General features: G+C 53.6%; 1 protein-coding gene across 1 annotated transcript in view; it reads right to left on the bottom strand.

Moving 5' to 3' along the window:
- Positions 1 to 2242: 2242 nt before the first annotated feature.
- Positions 2243 to 24485, bottom strand: part of LOC144948627 (F-box only protein 30-like) — a 28838-nt gene continuing 6595 nt past the window's right edge. Inside the window, exons 2-6 of the mRNA XM_078878239.1 lie at positions 23316 to 23490; positions 17851 to 17984; positions 17310 to 17433; positions 13996 to 16605; positions 2243 to 4439 (exon numbers count right to left, since the gene is read on the bottom strand). Coding sequence (XP_078734365.1) covers positions 4224 to 4439; positions 13996 to 16605; positions 17310 to 17433; positions 17851 to 17984; positions 23316 to 23490 — 3259 coding nt within the window. The 3' untranslated portion in view covers positions 2243 to 4223. The remainder of the gene's footprint in view (positions 4440 to 13995; positions 16606 to 17309; positions 17434 to 17850; positions 17985 to 23315; positions 23491 to 24485) is intronic.

The following is a 24485-nucleotide window of genomic DNA, read 5'->3' on the forward strand; positions in this document are numbered from 1 at the left end:
AAAGTGGCTGTGACGTCACCACGACGCTTGTGCCAGGCTATGTGCACGTTGAGGCCACACACACGCACACACGCACGGTGTCGCGGCACGCAATGCAAGTGTGTACACACAACTCCTTCAATCCAACGTTACAAGAATAAATGTCGGGTACTTATAAAAGCCTAACGTTTCACACGGAGCTAATCTACGATACAAATTTATACTCTGCCGGTACACTCGTAAAAAATATACATTATCTCAACGGGCATCCCCCCTTGGCTTGCATAATCGCCACTGAATAGGCCAACGTCTTAAAAAAATCCCTCCGACGGTGTGAGACGTGGGAATTGATAGAAAAAAACCACACACACATAGGAGTAGAAGCGGGGAGGAAAGGCAGCAAAAACAGCTCAGCGGCATTCTCTGCGCACTGCTTGGGAGTCCGTGCGCAATAGGCGCTCGATAACCGAATTCACCCAAAACGATCATCAATCGCGCCGTCACAGTGCTGGTTTAACGGGTCAACAGCGATCGCTCGCAGGACTTGCGTTGCAGACGTCACGCCGGGTTCCATTCCATCTCCCCGGCGCGGCGCTAGAAACAACGGTGCAAACGTTTCTTCAAATCCCCGACCACCCCCCCCCCCCGCCACCACCGCCTTTGTCCACCCACGGCGGTATGAACGGAAGCACCGCGGCGAGTCGGTCGGTAGGTCACGGGCTGCGGAGGGGGGGGGGGGTAAAGTGTGGGCGACCCCAAACTCTCTTCCACGACACCTGGTACAGGGGGGAAGAGTCGGACGAAAAACCCTCTTGGATCAGCTCTCAAGATCTCAATGAAGAGGAGGGACTGTGACCACCACCGTCAATACGGCCGGCGCCATCCGGTAGGTCCTCTTGATAATCGCCAGCGCTTGCGTACTTGCCGCCGTAGATAATGAGATGACCTTTGCGACGAGGCAAGGGCCCAATTGAGGCCAGAAACCACTTTTTTTGTTCTGTTGAAAGGGACCTCTCGGCACTCGGTGTTATTGTTGTGTTTTTTTTAAGGTCGTGGGTAAGTGTGGCATTGGGGGCACAGACACACAAGGGGGGGGGGGGGGAGGTGTGCTCGATGCAAACTCTTTCACCTTACGGAGAAGGTGCGGTGCTCTAAAAGCATTGGTTGAATGCTTGGTGAAAAGTACGTAGGTATTTTTGTTTTATATACTAAAAAACGCTTCGTGCCGATTTCTCAGAAATATTAACCCATCGTGTTTTCTTTCTTCGGATGTTCAAAGTTGGTTGCATTTTGACCGAAAAAATGTAAAAAAAAACCTGACAAATACATGATGGGATGGGGGGTAACTCACGGAAATCCACTTAGCACAGATCTGGCGCCCCCAGTGGCTTGCCCCGCGTATTGCACCGCTGGTGAATCCCCCTCTGGCATGGCGTCGCGATGGTGCACCAACGTCACAACGACGTCACAACGTGGGCATCGTCGAACGGGCAGAGGTTTTGGAGGAAACCCGACATTCACAATGTTCTTCCTAGCGATGCATTTCCACGTGATCATGACATCTGCCACTTCGTCGAGATGCTATCATTTGTGATAGGCAGGTTGCTTCTGGAAAAGAGCTACGTAGCCCAGTGGGCCTTGCCTGCTAAAATAATAAAAATATATCATATAGCAAAACATTTATTTAGGAAATGTAACACTGCCGACTCTGATGACCGTTCCTATACGGTGCCCTAATGTTCATTTGAACAGAAAATCACTTTGACTTCGCAAGAGAACCATGGGTCCTTTTAAAGTAGGACACGCATGTGTGGATAAACATTTCCACGTGATAATAAGCTACTTTGCTGAGCTGTGATGTGTGGCCAGGTTGCTTCTGGAACAGCAGTTAATAGCCCAGCAGGCTTCACCTGGTAGAATAAAAATAGTTAAATGTAGTTTTTGTGATTTGATAACCGTTCCTATACTTTGCACTCAGTGTTTTTGTATTGTTGTAACTTTCTGACCGGCCCCTAACTTAACATCTTTGAAAAAAGAGCTTCATTGCTCATCGGATTCCTCCAGTATAAATACAGATTCTGATTGTAGCTTTTGGAAGATCGAGGGCACATCGCACTTGAACGTGCTCGGGCCTTGAAAGCAAGGTCCGTAAATTGCTTTCGAGGTCAGCCGGAAAAAGTTTTCGATCGCCCTCGTAATTTAACGACACGTGGTTGCACATCCACTGCACACCCCCCCCCCCCTCACCCTCACCCCACCTCCTTGTCCATCTGTCTCCCCTTCACGTCCAACCCGGTTGAGTCCACACACCACGCTCGCGCGTAACCCCCGCGGCACGCATGATCGTGCGACTCCCGATTACACAGGGGACCTTCGGGCACGTGACCATTCATCGCCCGCACAGCGTCTCGATGATACGTCACGAATCCGGGGTTCCGTAGTTGCGGTTTCGTTCCTTATTAACTCGTCCAGTTCTGCTCGCCCCACAAAGTTAGTTGCCCCATCTTGCCGACATTACCCGACAGCGTCTGCGCCATCTACTTCACTGGTCACACGGAGACTGCCGAGGCACTTCTCGTGGCTCCATCGTCGGCGCACGAACTCGTCTTGTTTGATTTGAATGCTTCTGTTTATCGACGTCGTGAAGATTCCGGAATATATATATATTTCTGAGCCGTTCTGTACGGCGACTGGAGATGCCGGTCGCATTTTCAACGACGCGCACACAGACACACACCCAAAACCGTCACCGTACTTCGCTGGCACTTACGGCAATTCGCATCCACCGAAATAACGGCGGCCCCGAACGCAATCGGTTGTAGAACCGAATCGATCTCGAAATCATCGCGCGACCCGTCGTTACGCGCACGTGTACATGCCGCCGACAAGGTCGGGGTTTCAAGGGAACCAGTTGAAGCTCCCGATGTCTGCGACGGAGGTGACGGTGAATCGTCACGGCGTGCCAACGGCCGCCCCCCTCCCCCCCCGAAGCCGAACAGCGGGGGGGCAGCGGAGGAGAGCCGGTGATGCAAGACGTGAAATTCCGGGCGACCGCATGCCGGCGCCTTTGTTTAATTTAACGCCACGTCTGTCACCGCTGGCATTGGGAGAGCATTTCTTTTGCTTTGCTCGATTGGTGTCTGTGGGGTTTGGAATTTCAAGTTGTTTATACGACTGTCGGGTCACGCTCGAGCGATCGGTTGAAGAACCGAATCGATCTCGAAATCACCGCGCAACTTAAACCGTCTGGTTACGCGTGGACACGTCAATGCATCGGCGATCCGGTTCCTTGCAACAAAGTTGCTTCCATCAAAGGGGACCATGTGACATGGAACCCCCCCCCATTAAGTCAAACAGACAAAATGCTCTCAGGCGGATGGGACTTTCAGACATGCTCTTGAGACAAGATGGCGAGATGGAACCATTAGACAGGACGAGCCTTCAAGACAGACGGGACCATGTGATCCATGAGCCCTTAAGATGACAACCACTTAAACAGACCACGAGTCAAGACTTGGGACAAACAAGACATTCCCAAGACACACACAGACGAGCTGCTTGGACAAGTCCTTCAGATAGACATTGACGGACCCTCACCCAATCAAACAGACGCCCAATCAGGTACACCTAATCAGGTAGACGCCGCCCTCTTCTCAGACAGACCCTCCTGTCCCTCGTCAGGTGGAGTGGTAGGTGATCAGACGGAGGGGTAGCTGATAAGGAGGTGTAGTTGATCAGGTGAAACGGGTAGCTGAACAGGGAGAGGGGTGGATACTCAGGCAGTGGGGGGTAACTCATTGGGCAAAGGAGTATCTGATCAGATAAATGATCAGGCAGGGAGTAGCTGGTCAGGTAGTTGGTCGGGTAGAGGGGTAGCTGGTAAGGTAGCTGATCAGGTGGAGGGGTAGCTGGTCAGGTAGCTGATCAGGCTGAGCGGTAGTTGGCGGGTAGCTGATCGGGTGGAGGGGTAGCTGGTAAGGTAGCTAGCTGGTCAGGTAGGGGGTAGCTGATCAGGCCGAGGGGTAGTTGGCAGGTAGCTGATCGGGTGGAGGGGTAGCTGGTAAGGTAGCTAGCTGGTCAGGTGGAGGGGTAGCTGGTCAGGTAGCTGATCAGGTGGAGGGGAAGCTGGTAAGGTAGCTGATCGGGTGGAGGGGTAGCTGGTCAGGTAGCTAGCTGGTCAGGTAGGGGGTAGCTGGTCAGGTAGCTAGCTAATCAGGTGGAGGGGTAGCTGGTCAGGTAGCTGGTCAGGCGGCGGGGTAGTTGGCGGGTCGCAGCACGGAGCGCAGGCTGCGGCCTTCGCGCGTGCGCTGCCGCGGGCCACACATGCAGGGCAGCGGCACGGCGTCGTGGCGCCGCTCCACCGCGTTGTAGCGGCAGCGGCGCAGGTGCTCGGCCATGCTGGGGGCCTCGGCAAACGCCCAGCGCGACACCGGGGAGAAGGCGGTGCTGAAGCACCATGCCTGGTCCACGCAGAGCGAGGAGGCGGGGCGGAGGGGGGCGATGCCGAGAGGGGACGGGGTAGTGGTGGTGTGCGTCGTTGTTGTTGTTGTTGGGAGGGTTACGATTGTTGGGTGCAAGTGCGTGAGTGTGTGAGAGTACGATTGCGTGGTTGTGCGAGTGTATAATGAGTGTGGTGTTGCGATGCAGACGAGTGTGTGAGAATGTAGGTGAGTGTAAAAGATCGTGTACGTGAGTGTGCAAGATGATAGTATGAATGAGTGGATAATATGTATACGCACGTGTGTGTGTGAGTACGTATATGTTGGTAGGTGTTTTGGGGAAGGGCAACAGTAGGGAGAAGACAAAAAAACGAAGCATGAGATTAAACGCATTCACGCATTACTGGGCAATGTATAAACACAAATCTTAACACATCCACATGATACCTAATTAAAAACATGGAAAAATTTGCTCTAAGGCATACAAACCGAAATGTGTTTCTCATTCACCTAATTGCATTTGGGAAAATAAAGACAACGCGTTTGTCAACAACACTGTAGCCTTAAAAGAAAACATGAAAATGTTTCAAATCGGCGACGTTTCAGGTAATGGCCCTTCTTCATAGCACATGATAAAGACGAACGTGTCAATATTCCTGCTGCTGCTCACCTTGATTGGAATTTTTTTCATGTTTTTAAAATCCTGCATACATTTCCCCCAACATTTTATTCATCCCAATGGTACGCAGTTGAGCCAAGTTATCAAAATTGGATGGTATAAGCAAGCGATTATCATTGCACATTGCGACGGTGACGGGGGCGACGGTCCATGAATACACTCGCTTTGAGCAGCGTACCCACACGTTGTTTGTGTTCGTTAAACCAGGCGAGAGGCCGAGAGTGACTTGGGACATCGCGGCGCTACGACGCGGAGATTCATCGCCGCCGATCACAATCGTTTCCTTTAATAATAATAATAGTTCAATTTGTAACGCGCGCAAATTTGCAGACGTAGTGGCCGCAACTCAGAGGCGCGGAGCCAAGCTCAGAGTCGCTCGAAAGCATGATTGTAGAGGTGAGTTTTTAAGTGTCTCTTGAAGGAGGCGATTGAGGTGATGCTACGAATGTGCAGAGGGACAGCGTTCCAGACTGTTGGGGCTGCCACAGAGAAGCGGTGCATAGACACGATGACCATCCTGGATCTTGGTATCAAGAGGAGGTCGTGAGTCGCGCTGCGCAGGCATCTGCCGTGTGCCGAGCTGCAAGTTGTCAATAATGAAGAAAGGTACGGCGGGCAGGCGGATATGAAGGCATTGTGGCAGAGGCAGGCGGTCTTGTATGTGACCCTACTGGCGATGGGTAGCCAGTTGAGAGCACGGAGACAAGCTAGTGAGTCGAGACGGGGATTAAAGCTCACGGCACGCAGAGAACCGCACGCGCGGCAATCGGCAACGTGTTCACATGACCCTCTCTGACCACAAGAGGCCGCTATATTCGCAACTGAATTAATGAAAACTGAACTGATGTGGTGCCTCCGTTCAGTGGTTCTCGACAGATCGATTTACTGTACTACGATTTGTATTATACTGGTAGGAACCTCCTGGTTACACCAGCCCACAGGGGATTATTGTGTCCGTCGTGCAAGGAGGGGCAGGGTGGGGAGGGCGGGGCTGGGTGGGGAGGGGCTAGGTGGGGAGGGTGGGCCTGGGTGGGAAGGGTGGGGAGGGGCTGGGTGGGCAGGGTGGGGAGGGGCTGGGTTCGGGAGGGGTGGGGCTGGGTGGGGAGAGGCTGGTCACCCCGTGGTGCCCTTATAAAACTCAACGTTTAACTTACTCACGCCGGCTTGTGCCCGCCCTCACAGTCGGGCATATTTGCGGAATACATCACGCCGCCGTTGACCCTGGCCGTTGACCCTGGCCATTGACCGAGCAACCCAACGTTCCTACCAGCTCCCTCCGCAGGAATGTGTTTTTACCAGCTAAGGCCCACTGAGCTGTCGAGCTCTTTTTCAGATGCGACCTGGCCACAAATGATAGCTCAACGAAGTGGCTTATCAAGTGGAAATTGGTAGCAGCCAAATACTCTAAAACGCACGTTTCTAAATGTGGAGAGAACCTGGAGACTACGGAGATAGAGAGACATGCAAACTCCGAATACACAGCAAGCATCAGGGTCGGGATCGAACGCACGACCTCCTGTATACCAGGCGAGGTAGTTAACATCTCCTAGCCACCGTGATGTCCCATTAACGGCGGCTCGGTGGTAGAGCGAGCGGCTCGCGGTTGGAAGCTTGCGAGTTCATATCCCTGTTAGGGAGGGGGGGGGTTGACTCAAACCATCATCCCTCTGGGGTCGATTAAAATGAGGACCACTGAGTGGGGAAGTGAATGGTGCTTTTCCTATGGATAAACGCACCCCTGACATAGCAATAAAGAAACATTACCAACCTCTGGCTCTGCAGCACTGCAAACGGGAGATGAGAACTGCCCTAATAATGTTGATTTGAAGACGAAATCACTTTGACTTTGCAAGAGCACCACAGATGGTTATAAAATAAGATATATATATGCGTGTTGAACTTCTTTTGCCCCGCACGTAGCCAACCATGCTAATTGGAGGTGCGGCGGAAGGACATCAAACTAAACACAAAAAAAATCATCTAGATCTAAAAGTGCATCGCTCCAGTGGCTTTCCCAATAACGGAAGGAAGAGCGTTCCAGACGGCCGCAGAAGAGCACCTGAAAGCACGCGATGCGGTGACCGCCTTTGTTCGACGGTTAGCCCAAAAGCCGCTGCTGCAAGGATGACCGGAGTTCGCGTGACAGAAGTGCATTCAACATGGGCACTCCCAAAGCACAAAACGCAACGCAGCAGTGACGCGGACAACTTCACATCACCGCCGCTTGGCTGGGCGAGGGACACGGGCGGGTGGGATTAGTCCGCTGCTCGCATCAACGAATGAAGCATGTCGTGTGGGACAGCTCGGGACGTGCCCTCGGGTGGCACAAAGCTGCACTGCCCCCCTAATCTTGCCTCTCCCCAACCCCCCTACTTCCACGAAGTGCAGCAGAATCTATGGCACCCTGTTTGCGCAAGGTGCAAGTACGACATTTACGCAAGTGACAAGCGAATTCTATTCTAGATTTGAAGCTTTCGTGACTGCAAGGATTCATACTCTTAGGTCTTTTCGGTAAAGTCACGTAGGTAAAAAATAAATAATAGAAATAATAATAGAAATAAAATAATAAATCACGACGTTTCGGAGGCAACACAAGTCTCCGTCATCAGGTGGGACCGTCACAGCTGAATTTAATTATTTCTATTATTTATTTTTTATTTTTTACCTACGTGACTTTACCGAAAAAACTTAAGAGTAAGCGAATTCTAATTTTGAATTGAAATTTATTTAATTCTCCACCTTTGTTTAAAAAAGAATACCCGACTCAGAACTGTAAATTGAATTTCCAAACAAAACAACCGATGGCCGCTTATTTACTCAGAAGGGTCCCCTGCTACACGTTGGGAAGTTTGGCTAATTCCGTTAATGAGTGTTTTGGCTTCGTGCGGGAAGAAACCGGAGAACCCGTAGAGAACGCAGAAGGCAAGCGAGCGCTCATTCAGGGTGACATGGCCGTGGGTCACATTTTACGCGTTCATCCATTTTTGGCGCTCGTCAATCCAATGCTGGATGAAGGCCTCCCTACACTGTGTCGGTCATGGGGGTTTGTTTGATCGTACTTCACCACGCTGGCCAGGGGAGGACGATCAAAAGGGGGAAGGCCCCCGCAACCGGCTCAGACATCACCCGACGCTTGCCGCGGACGGGAATCAAACTCGGTTCAACAGGCTTGCGGCGTAGCGCGGCGTGCATTTTCGACGCCCCCTCGTTAACGTCGCGCGCCGGCTACCGCGCCGTATACCTCCCGGCCAGCAAGGGCGGCATCTGTTTTTGGGAGCCGTGGAATTCTTGTGCCAGCGAGATGCGCGCCACTCATTCCCGCTGCTATTCTCGTCACTTCTAGGAACGGCACACAAGCTCCCCCCACCATCCCACGCACCCCATTCCCCCCACTCTCTCCCACCCGCAGGCACGGCGAGCCATGGCCTGGCACAGTGACGGTGCGTGGCTGAGTTGGACCGTACAGCAACAGTCCCCCGCAACCAATCGAAGCGCGGCACGGCCGACCGCCAATGGGCGACGGCAGGTCAGGAATTGATGACGGGGCTAAAGATCTCCGAACCCGCGCAGGAGCGTTGGATCACACGTGTGGACGATGAACCCAACCGGCCGTCGGGATTGGGCGGCAACACATTGTGGCTCGATGGGAAAGGGATGAATAGTCGGCGGTCGAGACCGACGACGGAGTGGCAGGCGATGGGAGCCAGACGAATCGTTGTTGCAGCGCGCATGACCGCAAGAGACGGCGGAGTCCCGGGGAGGCCTTCGTTCAGCAGTCGATAGAGCATGGCCAATGATGCTGTATGTATATTGAACTTCTTCTGCACTGTACGGAGCCAACCGTGCTAATCGGAGGCGATGATGAAACCACATAGAGACGCTGTCCTGACGCAGGAACACTCCACCCAAACACCGACCCTCCAGTAAGAAATTCCAAACCAAAAGGGAAATGCTGAATCCACATCGGAACAAGTGATCCCACATGGACGCAATGACGATAGAAGTGGGAATGTTGATCTAAGTGGACATACCCGACCCGCACAGCAATGCACAACCCACTTGGGAATGCTGAATGCATACGAGAAAAGTTCTTCTGAAGGAGGAATGCCCACCTCCTCCACTTGGGAATATCCAATCCATGTGGGAACGCTCATGCGGGCCGGGGGGGGGGTTGAACTCGTGACTGTGCCTTCAACATGATCCCATACCGCTCGTAGCCAAGCACGATGGATCACAATGGAAACAAATACAAATAAAAACGCCAATAGCAACGGCATGCGGGCGTTTCTCCGCGTTCGGGCGATGCTACGCGCGCGCTAAGAATGTGTTGCCCTCAAATTCTCGCGGCTAGGCACGCGCGCGCGCACCGCAACGTTTCAAAGCAGTTCTCGGTTTGGAAGAGTGCCAACTGCCTAATATGAAAGCAACATCTGATATTGTGATAATTCGTTATCATATAAACACACAGGAGTTTTTTGTAGGTGTGTGGTGTAGCGGTTAGCGCGCTGCGGCACGAACACGGCCATGCGAGTTCGATTCCTGCTCACGGTCAACACCAGTGACTTATCTGAACTGGTCCTGGGCCTTCCCTAGGTCGACTCAGCATGAAATGAGTACCTGGTGCGGTGTGGACATATCGCCACTGCGGAGACAAGGCGGCCGGGCGTGGTGTTGGCCACCCACCCCCTCTTGTGCCTTGCCGACCTTCATCGGTGCTGCTACTCGCTAACAGCACTTACCCCAACAGTCTGTTAAGGGAATCTTTGTTTTAGTTTTTTTTTGTGTTTGCTTAGCCAGGCAGTGGCTAAGCAAGTGTAAATGCAGCACTTCTGGAACGGAGGATTGGTGGATCACACCAATGTTGTGATACTCGCGACCTTCCTTTAGACATTGAGGTCACCAGACCCTGCCTTGCGAGATGGCAGTACACCGAGCGCGGACTAATCTCCATCTGTTCCATCTACATGGGATAAAGTGCTGCCGCCTCGCATGCCTGGGGTTTCTCCAGCTGCTCCGGTTTCTTCCCGCTCATTGATTGGCCGATAACAACTTAATATATAGAAGATTGCAGAGCTTGGGGCGTAAGGGGGGGGGGGGTTGAATTGGTGCCGGCACACCGCCTGGCTGCTGCCGTTCCCGCTCTGCCTGCGGCTCCTCGCTCCTCCGAGCGCAAGCCTCTCTCTTTCTAGAGCGAGCGAATCCTGTGTGGTGGGCGGTGGTGCAGAGACACCGCGCTGCGTGACCAACTTCGCTGCCAAACGAGGCGGGTAATCCATCTGACCAGACCCTCGGGGGCAGTCGGACCACACCGCGGCATACACGGGCGTAAAAACCAGCCGCAGCCAGGGCTTAATCCCAGACGAGCTTCTGCCGGGGTTTTATTTGAGACAGGAGTAATCTGACGTGACGCGGGAGGCACTGCAGGCGCTTGCAGGAGCGTCTGGCTGCCCCCCGGTGTTGGCGTCTGTGCCGTTCCACCAAAAAAAACCCACGGTAGCGTGTTTGTGGAAGCCAGCAAAGGTAAAGGTGCAGACCTGCGATTGCTCTGCTCATGCCCACTGCTGTCGGGAAGAGCCTCCATCGGAGGGAGCCCTAGAGAGCCCCTCTCGGGGGTGGGGTGTCACGGTGGCGAGATGTTAACGACCTCGTCTGGTTTACAGTAGGTAGTGGGTTCGATCCCGACCCTAACGCCTGCTGTATATTTGGCGTTTGCATGGTGGCGAGATGTTAACTACCTCGCCTGGTATACAGTAGGTAGTGGGTTCGATCCCAACCCTAACGCCTGCTGTATATTTGGAGTTTGCATGGTGGCGAGATGTTAACTACCTCGCCTGGTATACAGGAGGTCGTGGGTTCGATCCCGACCCTGACGCCTGTTGTACATTTCGATTTGGCGGTGTCTTTCTCTCCGTGGTCGCGTGGATTTTTCTTTGGACATCTCCGATTTTCCCCTCCACATTTAGAAACGTGCGTTGAGAGTATTTGGCTGCGATCAATTTCCACATGATGATGAGCCACTTCGTTGGGCTATCATTTGTGACCAGGTCCCTTCTGAAAAAGAGCTACACAGCAGCTCAGCGGGCCTTACCTGGTAAAATAAAAAGTTTTGTTTTATGTTGGTTTTGGTCGACTCTTCCACGCTGGTCAGATTTACAGGAAGACGTGGGGAGTAACCCACACTCCATCCCACTGCGCGTGACCTGCAATGATCGGCTGGCGGTGGGAGGAGGGCTTAAGAAACTTGTAGCGTTGCTTAAACAACCGCGTGGAGGAGATCAAATCGAACCCTGCGAACTCCAGAAGTCCAGTGCGCTAACCGCCGCGCTACGGAAGCAAATACTTTATAAGGGCAACACGTGACACGACGGGTGAGTAACTGCGGGAGTGGCAGCCGAGAAAATGCGATACGTTCCGGGCGGACGTATATTCGAGAGGAGATGGAGCGATGAATCCGGCTCGTTTGCGGGTGCCGGGTGGACACTGCATCGCGGGAGATGGCGGTGGCTTACGGCGGCCTTCATCCAGCAGTGGATTGGCGGTGGATTGGACATAGCCGATACCGACGATGGTATGATGGATGCATTTTGAGTGCAGCGATGAACTAAACTGTTGCACGCAGAATATAATAAGAACTGGAACAGTCATGATTGTGGAACTAAAATAACACAGGCTGCTGCTGCTGCTGTTGTTGTTCGCACGCCATGAACAGCCGTGTGGTGGTGGCTGCGCGCGTGGCCTGTGATCCAGCATTGTGGAGGCACCCTTCCCCATGGGCCTTGTGGAGTAGCCATGCCCTGGCTTGCCAGGAGATTGCGGGACGGCAAAATGTGGACTAATCCTTCTCTGTCCCATCTGCACGGAATAGAGTGTTGCTCTCTCGCACGTGCGGGTTTTCCCCGGGTTCTTCCCTCATTAATTGGCTGAAAGATCTTAATGCAGACACACGCGCCTCCGTGTTTGCGGGCAGCGCTGCCTGATGCGGTTGCATAAATGGGACTACGATATGAAAACTCGATATTATTTTATGACAGTGGTGGTGATGACGACTATGATGACGATTATGATGACGGGCAGTCGCGGTGAGATGTGAGCGCCGTAGCCGGAGCGTGAAAACCACCGCTAGGACCCGCATCCGTCGCAGCTTTCAGCACGGGGAACGAGCCAGCCCACAAGCAGAGGCTGATGAGGGTTGCCACGTGATCAAAGGGAGGGCAATTTTTCCACACTGCCCACAGCGGTGGACTCTCAGAAGCATTGTTTTCGAGAGGGAGCCGGGTACTAGATAAGTTACGAGAGCCGGGGCGGCATGGAACCACTGAGGTCACGAGTTAAAATCAACGCGCCCGCCCCGATAAACTTACGACGTACCACAGACTCACAATAGGGAGGCCCACAGACTCGGTGCTAGCTCTGTGATATCCCAGTATACATTTTGTTACGTGGCTGTGGCTACGACTAGTCACGTGCTACCAACAACCTGAACGAAAATTTCCAGTGAGAAATGTCAGCCCGGTACACGACTAATCGCGACGATTATCGCCCACTAGAGTTCTCACCACCACAGACTAACTGAGGAGGGCAATGAATTAATGACGAGGAGGGAGGCGATGGTGGTGAAACGTAACGAGGGGACAATCTGCCGCTCGTTAATTGGTAATGAGCGTCACCTGAGAAATGTGCCGGGCACCACGCCGGAGCAGAATATTCCTGCGAGTGTGGCTCTGTTTAATAAATAAGTTATAAATAAACACGGACGGGAGGGCCAACGCCACCAAGACAATGAAACATTTGACGCTTGGCAGATTTACAGGGCCGTTAATAAATAAGCAATTCATTAAACGGAGACAAAAGCCTGTTTCTCAATGCAGCAGTAACGTTTCTGTCCCATTACCCTATCGATCCCTTCCACCAAAATGTGTTTAAGCAGGCAAATTCTGGACCAGATATGACTCATCAGCAGTCCGGTCTGATACAGAAATTCCGCCGGGGTGCCTGATATCACAGTTCCAACACTGCACAGGGAAAACTGTGTGCTCTGTGCAGGAACAAAACAGTTGGCTCTTTGAGCTTCATCTGTTGTGACCCGTCTCCTCACACCTCGACTCGCCCCAGTGCGACCCCCCTCTACAATCTTACTCAAGCGCTGTACCCCGACTGACCCACAAACTGCGTCACACACCTGCGGTCCTTTCACCACGCTCTCTTAGAGCGCGTGAAAAAAAAAACGGAGATGTAAACAGCTCGGCAGGGACGCCGACGTAAACGATGTGTTATCGCGTCGCCCGCCCGCCCGCCCGCCCCCCAGCATTGCCGAGCCTATCGTTCCCTCCTCCAATTACAGGAGCGCCAGCCCACACGATGTCTCGTCACGGGACACGGAGGGGACTGTTGTTTATCAAGCGGTGCGCGCAGTGACTCCCCGCTGAACCCCGTCACGGCGAGGCGTCTCGGGTTGTAACACAAATTGTATTCCTCCCGTGCGTTTCAAAAGCAAACACGGTGGTGTTATTTCGTGCTTTCTTTTCCGTGTCCAGTTTAGTCTTTGTTTTTTTGTTATCCCAAAAAATCCGTCACGTTGGAGCCGCACAAACGGATTCATTTCAAAGCCAAGTTGTAATAGAACGCGCCCCGCCGCCAATGACGTTCAAATTCCTTGCAGCCGGAAAGGAAAAACAAAACTGAGAGCGAGAATGCTCGCGCATTTTGGATAAACTCCCATCGGCGGAATTGCGCACACCGTTGTTTTATTTTATTTTAAAAAACGCCACTTTCCGCCCCCGTCTATCTCCGACCACCGTCAGGCACCGTTTGGCGAGCACCGTGGGACAGCGCGCGAGGGTGGCGGTCACGCCCCGGGGCCACAAAAGAACAAGCGAAGCGAGCGAACGACCAACGAACCTTGTGCTTGACCCGCCACGTAAAACTACCGCCACCGCTGGCGGTGATCCGGCGCCGGCGCTCCCACACCAGCGTCACCATCCCCTTCTCGGGCAGCACGCCGCCGCAGACGTCCCGCAGAAGGCGCGACACCAGCGACAGCTGGCACAGGCTGTACCCGTCCAGCCGCCGCGCCACCTGCTGCAGCACCTCCAGGGGCAGCCGGCTCAGCCGGTCGCGCTCCCCCCCCGAGTCGCCCAGCGCCGGCGCGGGGCGAACCCCGTCGTCGTCATCGGACAATGACGCGATCGGCGACGGCGCCGCCGACCGTCCGTGGTCGCGGTGCTCGGGCGGCACGAAGGGAAGGACGCCGAACGAGCCGAGCCGCGTGCTGTGCACCACCTTGGCGCCGGGCGCCGACGGGCAGAGCCGTTGCTGCGTGTAGGGGCAGCCGTAGTGCGCGAGCGGGCAGCGCTGCTCCAGCCAGCCGTTGAGGCCCGCGTGTATGTCGCCGTGGACATTCTTGAAGTGGTGCGGGAACTCGTCGCGCCGGAACAGCTGGCCGCACACGAAGGTGAACATGGAGCGCGGCTTGGCCTGGTAGCGCGTCACGCACTCCAGCACCAGGTCCAGGCCCAGCCGCGGGAAGGGGCTCGGGTTGGAGAGCTGCGGGCTGGCGTGGTCGCAGGCCGGCGCCGAGGCCATCTCGCCCACCATGGTACGCGTGGCCAGCACGGCCGACGGGAGGCTGAAGGTCTGCGTGCCGGTGTCGGTGCGGGCCCCGTCGGGCGAGACGCGCCGGTCCGACACGCCGCGCCCGCACGGCGACTCCCCGTCCAGGCAGAAGAGGAGGGCGGCTGTCACTAGGTCGATGCCCGGCCCCACCTCCCCGACGCCGCCGTCATCGCCGCCCCGCCGCTCCCTCGCCAGGTCGCCCGTGTCCACCGCCTTGTCCTGCATGCGCCGCTTCCAGCGGTACAGGTCGCCCAGGTAGCACCGGCGGAAAGAGTCAGGCGCCCGGAACGGCCTCGGCTCTCCGGTGTGAGCCGCGTGAACTCCGGACCCGTCCGTCTCGCTGAAGACGCGTGGCCGCCACTGGGCGAATACGGCACGCTCCCACGTGGGCGGGAACTGCTCCACCACCACCTCCGCCGCCACCGCCGCCACCGCCGCGTCTCCTCCTCCTCCAACCGGCGCATTCGGCGGTGCCCCCAGCTGGTGGAGGCCGTCGACAGGCTCGCCGTTAGACGGGGCGGTCCGATCGCCGGGGCCGCCCGCCCCGTGGCCGTTGGCGTAGGCGGCGCCGGGCTCTCCGTCGCTGCGCCACGCCGGTCTCCTCCCGTGCACCTGGAGACGCAGCCGCGCCGCCTCGCGCTGCCGCCGGCTCACGCAGGCCCCGAGGGCGCCCAGCTCGCCCGAGTCCTCGCCCTCCCAGCGGCGCGACGACACCGGCGCTTCGGCTCGTGGCTCGAGACTCTCCGCTCTCTCGAGCAGCTCGCTGCAGGCGGCGCCCAGCAAGGAAGCCGCCGCCGATGCCGCCGCCGAAGCGGAGCTGGCCGCGTCGGCGCTTCCGTCCCAGGCGGCGCTTTGCGTCGGCCCGTTCACGTGCGCGAATCCGACGAGGCCGTTGTGAACCGAACGGCGCGACCCGGATTTCCCGTTCGTGCGGGCGGTGTCGACGTCGGCCCAGGCCCCGTTTGCCGGGTCGCACGCCTCTGTCGCGTCCTCCGTGTCCATGAAGTCTATTATGTCTGCCACGTCGGCCACGTCCACCACGTTCACCAAGTCCACCGAATTCGCCACGCCTAAAAACGCGTCGACCGCCGCGTTTGCTGCGCCCGCCCCGTCCACCGTGTCCACCGCGTCCACGTAAGAGTCGCAGCTGCTGAGCGACTCCTCGGAGCGCGCCACGCTGAGGGACGCTCGCGAACGTGGCACGGCGCAATCCCGCCCATCGGGCGCCGCCTGCGCAGACGCTGCTGCCGGCGCCTCCTCCGTTCCTTCTCGTCGCGCTGGAACAACGCCCGGCGCCCTCCCAACCTCACCACCGTCACCCGCCGCGGGAACGCCTCTTCGAGACCGCCGCGATGACGACCCCTCGCCGTTTATCCCGTCCGAACTGCCGTTGACCACCGCGCCCGCCGCACCGTTCGATCCGAGCCCTCCCGAGTCCCGAGCCGCCGGAATCCCGGACGCCGTCGCCGCTGCCGGCGGATCTTTGCCGGCGAGCGAAAGCGGCTCCAGGCCGCTGGGCCCGGCGATGGCCTGCGCCTCGTCGGCCGCCGGCTGTCCCGCCGCGTGGCCCATGCGCTCCATCTCGCGCGTGGCCCTCTCCAGGATGCTGTAGGCCTTGGCCAGGCTGCGCGTCGTCTCGACGCTGGCGCGGTACAGCTTCTCCAGTGTTCCGCCGCCGGCACCGGCGGCGTGGCGGCCGACGGCTCCCGGCGACACCGAGGCGCCGGCGGGGCCCGCCTCGCCATCCGACAGAGAGACGGACACGGAGGCCGAGGGGGGCAGGAAGAGCGATGGCGTCGCGGAGGAGGAGCCCGAAGCCACGGACGAGACGTCGTCGTCGCTGCTGTCTCCGACGAGCGCCACCTTCGACGCCAGCTCCGGGAAGAGCGTCATCACCTACGCGGGCAACAGGGATGCTCGTCGTCAGCTCATCCTGTGGAACGCTGAACCGCCGTCATGATCAGCATCACCATTAGCTTATAACTATCATAATTTTTTTCATCCCGATCAATCAATCCACTGCTGCGTGAAAGCCTCTCGTAGCCATCACCATCCCTCATGGTCCTGCTATGTCACAATTCGTCAAGTTCCTGCACATGAGCCGATTTCAAGTCTCCATCGCTGCGGTGGATGTCTGTCCCAGTCCCTGAACAATGTACGTTGAACTTCTTTCGCACTGTACGTAGCTAACCGTGCTAATCGGAGGTGTGAAATGGCGTGATTAGCGCAGGGCACCGACGGGCAGAGCCGCTGGTGTGTGACCTGCTATGGAAACGTGGGTACAAATCATCTCATCGGTATGCGAAGAATACCACGGGCAGGCTTCCCAAGGTCGCAAGCTCGCCGCGACACACAGAGCCGCTGCACCTCCACCACCCCACCACCCCAGACAGGCCAAATCAATTAATTTGGGTTACAAGGCAAAATATTGGCCAGATCATTATGTGGCCCGACGCATGAATCAATCACAAAGCGCAACACCGGCTGAAAAAATAAAAGGTCAGGCGTTAAGAATTTGACAGTTGATTACAGCACAGGCGACGACATCACGGCCGGTGAAGTGTCCGAGCAAGCGCGGTCACACTCTCAAACACGCTCACCTTGAGCGACTCAAGCAGCATGCGCTGGTCCCTCTGCGCCAGCGCCATGTCCAGCTGCTCCGTAGAGTCGCCGGACGTCGCCGCGCCCTGCGTCTCGTGTGGGCGCCGCTGGTTCTCTCCCACCCTGCACCGCGACAAAGACAACCGCGCGTAAATATGCGCGCGCAAATGCCTGCGTTGCTTTTGCAGCGGCGCACGTTGGCGGCAGGGTCGAAGGAGCGGTGGAGCAGTGGAGCACAAAGGAGTAAAAGTTAAAAAGTTAAAACTAAAAATATAATCCATTCTCGAGTTGAATCGCGAACAAGAACCGTGACAATTCATGGCATCGCCAAGGAAGCGGGTGCTAATCACCACATGCCTAATCTCCGCTGACAATCAATCAAAACTGCCCCCTGTTCAGTTCTTGCGAATGATGGCAATACGTTCAGTAGCTAAATGGCAATGTCAGGGTCTGCTAACTGCGACGAGATGGCTCCAGGAGAGTGTTCGTGTTCCCAAAACCCTGCCCTTGTAAGGAAGACACACAAAAATGGAGCGCTACCTGACGGGCCAGCGGTTCCACTCCATGGTGCAGCACACCACGCTGGCAGGGCACGAGCGCAGGTGCGAGCCCACGGAGCGACGCGCCAGGGTCAAGGGACAGCCGTAGGCCTTGTTGAGGCACGGCACGCGCTCCTGGCCAGGTTCACACACACATTTAATACACGCTTCAACACACACACACGCACATATTTTCGCGAATTTATACACGAAGACAAAGATCCCCCCCCCCCGTATAGCCTTAACAGACTGTTGGGGCAAGTGCTGTTAGCGAGCGGCGCGGCTGCTATAAATTTGCACATAAGCCACTTCGTTGAGCTATCATTTGTGGCCATGTCGCTTCTGAATAAGTAGCTAATAGCTCAGTGGGCGTTACCTGGTAAAATATTTATTTCTTTTTTTTGTATATTTGTTCAAGTGATTTGTTTAGCTTTCCTATACTTTGCACTCCTATCGTGTTTACGTATTGTTGGTCGTTGTGACTTTCTGACCCGCACCCCTTACTGGTCGGGACATCTGTGAAAAAGAGCTTTCTAGCTCATCCGATTCCTCACAAGATAAATAAACATTATGATTGTGATCTCACGATCTGGAGAGATGCGGCATGTGTCTCTCACAAGCACTCGGCCTTCACCGTCGCTTAACGTTGCTCGGGCTGCCCTCCCTCGCGAGGAAACGCGATAACACCCGGCAGTCGTGCGCCGCATCACGTTTGCGAAATCATGCGAACCAGGCTCCATGTCACGTAAAGTCATCGCCCGTGATTTGTAGCAGCCGATGGTTGTTTACAAACAGCACGGCGCGTGGTTTATGTAAGAGGCCGTGCGTGTTTTGTTCGGCTCCCTGTCGCTAATTTAAGGGCTTCACTTTAGTGACACTTCCAAGGAAGGTGCCCGAATTATCCACAAGTTTGGATATTTGTATCTGGTTGTTTTTTGCACGTGATCCGGAGGCATGGTGGATCACATTGTGCGTGTGCAAACGTGTAGGCAGCGGGAGATGTAGTGGTTGGCGCACTGCACTACGAACCCGGCGACCCAAGTACGATATCCACTCACAACCATCATTGGTGATGAATATCTTAACCGGTCCAGGGCCTCCCTTAAGTCGACTCAGCCTTCAATGAGTACCAGATGCGGTGTGTGAACATCAGAACTGGGGAGAGAAAGGCGGTCGTGCGTGGTGCTGGCCACCCACCTCCTCGTGTCGTGCCATTTTTAATAGGTGCTCGCTAAGAGCTATAAAGGGGATCTTTGTACGCGTATAACTCTTTTGTCAATCCACTGCTGGATGAGAGCCTCCACACGATGTGCGAGTCATGTTGATTATTTGACCATGCTTCACCATGCTAAAACTTACTGTTTGGTGAAAGTGGTGAGCATAGTCGTGGGAGCATCATACAGTGCAACATTGGCAGTTTAAAACGCAGGAGGCTTTCGCAAGCAATACCATCCATAATAGAGGCTGTTGGGTTAGATTGCGGAAATATGAATGTGTAGGTAAACCAGCCATCACCCGACACAGCCAGTTAGTAAGTTTTGTCACGTTAAAAAAAAAAAATGGCAATTCTTTGCGCATTTATATTTACGCGATCTAACCCAAAAACCTCTTACGGATAACATTGGGAGTGTTCTGCACTGCCCTCTGCTGCCCACAATGTAGCCCCGCCGAAAGCGTATAGCACCTGTGTTATGCATGTTCATCACCCATCCATGCTCCGTCCTGGCTAAATGCTTCTTCGATTGCAAGATCTGATATGATCTGGTGCATTCCGGGTGATTTGGAACATCTGTTGATCTGTGAATTCTTCAAACTTGCTCGGCTGATCGCGTGGCCAGTAGGTGGCAGCAGTGCGAGTTGGTTCGTGAATGCACCGACAACACTAAACTATTTTTTCTTTTATTTTACCAGGTAAGGCCCACTGAGCTATTATAGCTATTTTTCAGAAACGACCTGGCCACAAATAATAGCTCAGCAAAGTGGCTTATCATCACGTAGAAGTTTATAGCAGCTAAATACTCTAAACAAATGATAATTCTAAATGTAAAGGGAAAAACCGGAGGACCCGGAGAAAAATCCACGGGACCACAGGGAAAACATGCCAACTCCAAATATACAGCGGGCGTCACAGGGTCGGGATCGAACCCACGACCTCGTGTCTACCGGGCGAGGGAGTTAACATCTCACGACCGTGGCACCCATATCAGGTTTACCCGCGCTTTATGCGGTAGATGCGTTCCTGTCGTCAAACTTGCTTCATTGCTTTACTTTTACTTTACATTTGTTGTTTGTGTAATTTTGGTGAAACCGGTCACTCTTGCAGCTGGGGGGTGGGTGAGGTATAAATAAGGACAGCAAAACAGCAAATGACTCTTGTAGAATTACATCGAGACCCACAGGCTAACACAGAGGCCTTACCCACACTTACAGTCACACAGACGTACATAGATTCCCAATGACCTGACAGACTCACAGGAGCTATCGTTAGAATTACACTTGAGAAGAAACTTTTAAGACCTGTAAAGATGCGAATTGTGTTAGAAAGACTTCCATACAAACCCACAAATTAACATACTCACAGGGTGACCTGTAGACATACAGAGACCCACAGACTAACACACACTCACTGAGTGACCTGTAGACATACAGAGACCCACAGACTCTCGTTGATAGCCAATCACCCAGAGGCAGATATAGAATCTCCCAAAGGTGGGGAAGGCAATCCTGAAATTTAAAGCTCATAAACTACATTTATAAAAAAAACTATATCAGTCGAATCCATCACTGCACAATGACCTTACTCAGACTTACATCGACAGACTTACAGACTTACATGGAGACCCATGGCCTTCACCTACACACAATTACATGGCTAACCGAATACTCACTGAAAGAGACACAGATGATGCACTACATATGAGCCTAATAGACTTGCACACAGACGGACACACATCCATACGACCTAAATTTAAGCGCAGGCGCAAGTCCACCGAGACCAGATTTTTTTTTTTTCAAGGGACACTTGCGTGCGTGCGTTACGGAACATGCGCGCTGCTTATTTGCGTACATGACTTTACAGTACCCGCGAAGGTTGTTCCACTGCGTGGAGGCACATGCCACGCGGAGGCGTTTCTACCGTGTTTGTAAATACTCTGCCGCCAACGCAGTCTCCTTGAGTCGTACCTCCGATTCACTTCGCAGCCCCCCTGTCAGCCTGGGGTGATGTACGCGTGTATGTATGTTGTTCTTGATAATTGTTTTTTTACCCTTCTATCTGGCAACAAAACGGACACCTTTTTACAAGGAGTCATGTTTGCATAGACCACAATACCTGCAGTCATAATGCAAACAAAAAACACAACTCTGATAATGTGCATTGTCCTTGAAGTTGATTGGTCCACACCCGAGACAGCTTTCCTTAGAGCCTAGTCTCACATGGGTTGGACCAGATGACGCCAACCCATGTGAGACTAGGCTCTAAGGAAAGCTGTCTCGGGTGTGGACCAATCAACTTCAAGGACTTCTTTGCATTATGACTACAGGTATTGTGGTCTATGCAAACATGACTCCTTGTAAAAAGGTGTCAGTTTTGTTGCCAGATAGAAGGGAAAAAAAACAATTATCATATTTTTAATGGCAAATGAGGTTCCAATGGTATGTTGTTCTTCTTTCGCACCGTACGTATCCAACCGTGCTAATTGGAGGTGCGGGGGAAGCATAGCAAACTACGTTGATTTTAAATGTGGAGGGAAAGACCGGAGGACCCGGAGATAAACCCACGGGACCACTGCGAGAGAGAGAGTGACACGCAAACTCCAAATATACGGCTGTCAGGGTCTGGATCGAACCCACGAACTCCTGCATACCAGGCAAAGGAGTTAATATCTCGCCACCGTGGCGCCCCAATGTTAAAACCTTCCATGGCGTTCAATGTTAAAGGCCCTCATAGCATTCAATGTTAAAGGCTCCCATAGCATTCAATGTTAAAGGCTCCCATAGCATTCAATGTTAAAGACTCCCATAGCGTTCAATGTTAAAGGCTCCCATAGCATTCAATGTTAAAGGCTCCCATAGCATTCAATGTTAAAGGCTCCCATGGCATTCAATGTTAAAGGCTCCCATAGCATTCAATGTTAAAGGCTCCCATAGCATTCAATGTTAAAGGCTCCCATAGCATTCAATGTTAAAGGCTCCCATGGCATTCAATGTTAAAGGCTCCCATAGGATTCAATGTTAAGGCTCCCATAGCATTCAATGTTAAAGGCTCCCATGGCATTCAATGTTAAAGGCTCCCATGGCATTCAATGTTAAAGGCTCCCATGGCATTCAATGTTAAAGGCTCCCATGGCGCTCAATGTTAAAGGCTCCCACAGCATTCAATGTTAAAGGCTCCCATGACATTCAATGTTAAAGGCTCCCATGGCGCTCAATGTTAAAGGATCCCACAGCATTCAATGTTAAAGGCTCCCATGGCATTCAATGTTAAAGCCTCCCATGGCGCTCAATGTTAAAGGCAAAAAACTTGGCAGGATCCTCCCGATGACAAGTCATGCGACTGAGTGAGGTTTTCTTGGGTAAACAAGTGTAGTGATAATAGTAATTAGTCTAAAGAAGTGCATCTCAATCATGTTGGCATCACGCTCCCCTCCCCAATTAAAATCAGTGGTCGCCGTGCCCCCCCTCCTACCCCCCCCCCCACCAATGGGTCCCCAACGACACTTCAATCACTATTGCTGTGCAAAACACAGCGACACACACCATGGCATTGCTGTGCAAGAGAGATTGTGTGCAAGAGAGATTGGAGGGCATGAAAGCCTTCTGGTGAGGAGGGTCGCGAGCTGCGGCATGGATACCGAGCAGGAAAATTTTTATAATGCGCGCGGGGAACGTTGGCGCCACCTTACGGCGACAAATAGGAATACACAACAAGAAACGAATGCCTTACGAACACACCTGTCAACCCCGTATCAGTGCCTACCTTATTACAGTCCAATTCAGAGCTTATTGGTCACCCCGTGCCCTTATAAAGCTCAGCGTTCATCTTACAAAGTCCCAACACAAGGGAGAAACACAAACAGACAACATGTTTTTCCCGTATAGAAACGGTTGTACACTGTATGGACCTGACAACTCAATTTCGCTGTACAAGAATACGGGTAAACTGTGTAGGTTGACAGGTATGCGAACACAAAACACACCCATACACCACAACATGCCATGAATGTCTTGCTCCCACTGCAATGATTAAGGATATGAACATGTGATTTGTAGCGCATTGTGGTGGTCTTGATAGGGAGCTGCCACACCAGAAAGGTTAAGAATGATATCACGATAACAGGAACAGGCCCGGTTATCGAGACTAACTATGGAGTGACAGCCAAAGGACGGAACACACCGGAAAGCGTGTCCAATCGACGAATCGTGTGCATGTTTGTGCGTGCGTGTGTGTGGGGGTCGGCCGGGTACCTGAGGGCACAGCAGCCGGTGCTCCTGGCTCTTGCAGGCATGGAAGACGGCGCCGCAGGAGGCTGGGCACGCCAGCAGCTCGCACGCGATGCCCGGCGCGGCTCGTGTCTTGCACCGGCGGCTGACGCACGCGGAGCAGTGCGCGTGCACGCCGCTCCCTTCCATCTCCGGCGTCCTGCCGACGGCACACAGGGTCTTTGAGCCGCTGAGCCGAAAATAAATGGTTTATCGGTACCACCCTGGGAATCAAATACTCGTGATCTTCTTCTTCGACTTGAGTTTTGCTATCAGAGGTCAATATCGTCAACGTCATTCAGCTGGTGAGGCCCATTGAGCTGGGCAGATCTTTTGCAAGAACGAACGCAGCCCAAGAACGCCGGCAGCGGCAGCAGTTTCAGGACATTTCAGGGAGGGATTGTGCAAATTAACGAGTGGCAAACGTTAACTTAAGTTAATTAAAGCGCAGAGGGATGATGAATGAGAACCACCACCACCGGCACTCAACCACTTGACTATCGGCCACTTCATCCAGTTAAATCGGATATCTCTGTCGACCGTGTTTCCGTCAGGAAGGGCAGTCCTTGACTATGCGGATGGGACGGTTGTTTGTTAGGCAGCTCCGCAGTCACGCGGAGTAGGGGTGGCCAAATGAACCAAGACGGTGTCAAATCATGGTGCCAAAATTTCCCTTTGCCACCACACCAGACATTAGACCTGGCCCAAAGCTATCTGGATGGCTGATGCCCAATACACACGTCTGGATGACATTGTAAAGACATTCTACCTCCAGGCCACAAAATATGTATGACAGAAATGGCACCGTAGTAGTTGTTTATCGGAAGAATGTATTTACAGAAGGGTATCGTCGCATGAATAGTATTGTTTTAAGAGAAACATGAAACATCTACAGATTCTGAAAATATATAGGAAGTGTGTGTATGTAAATTGGACAGTATCCAGCGATAGATTGACAAAGGGCTGTCCAGTATGATTACAATTTAGTATCATCATCAACATCATTATTTCAAGTTCCTTGATTGAATGAAAAAAAGAGAGTAATGAACCCAGGAAGCTGACGATGCTGACCGTAATGGATCGGGTGCGGCGAACATTCCGTACACAGCTGGCAAAGCCTCATGCCTCGCTCATGCATAAGACGATGTTAATGAG

The sequence above is a fragment of the Lampetra fluviatilis genome, chromosome 50, assembly GCF_964198595.1.
Source record: "Lampetra fluviatilis chromosome 50, kcLamFluv1.1, whole genome shotgun sequence".
NCBI lineage: Eukaryota > Metazoa > Chordata > Hyperoartia > Petromyzontiformes > Petromyzontidae > Lampetra > Lampetra fluviatilis.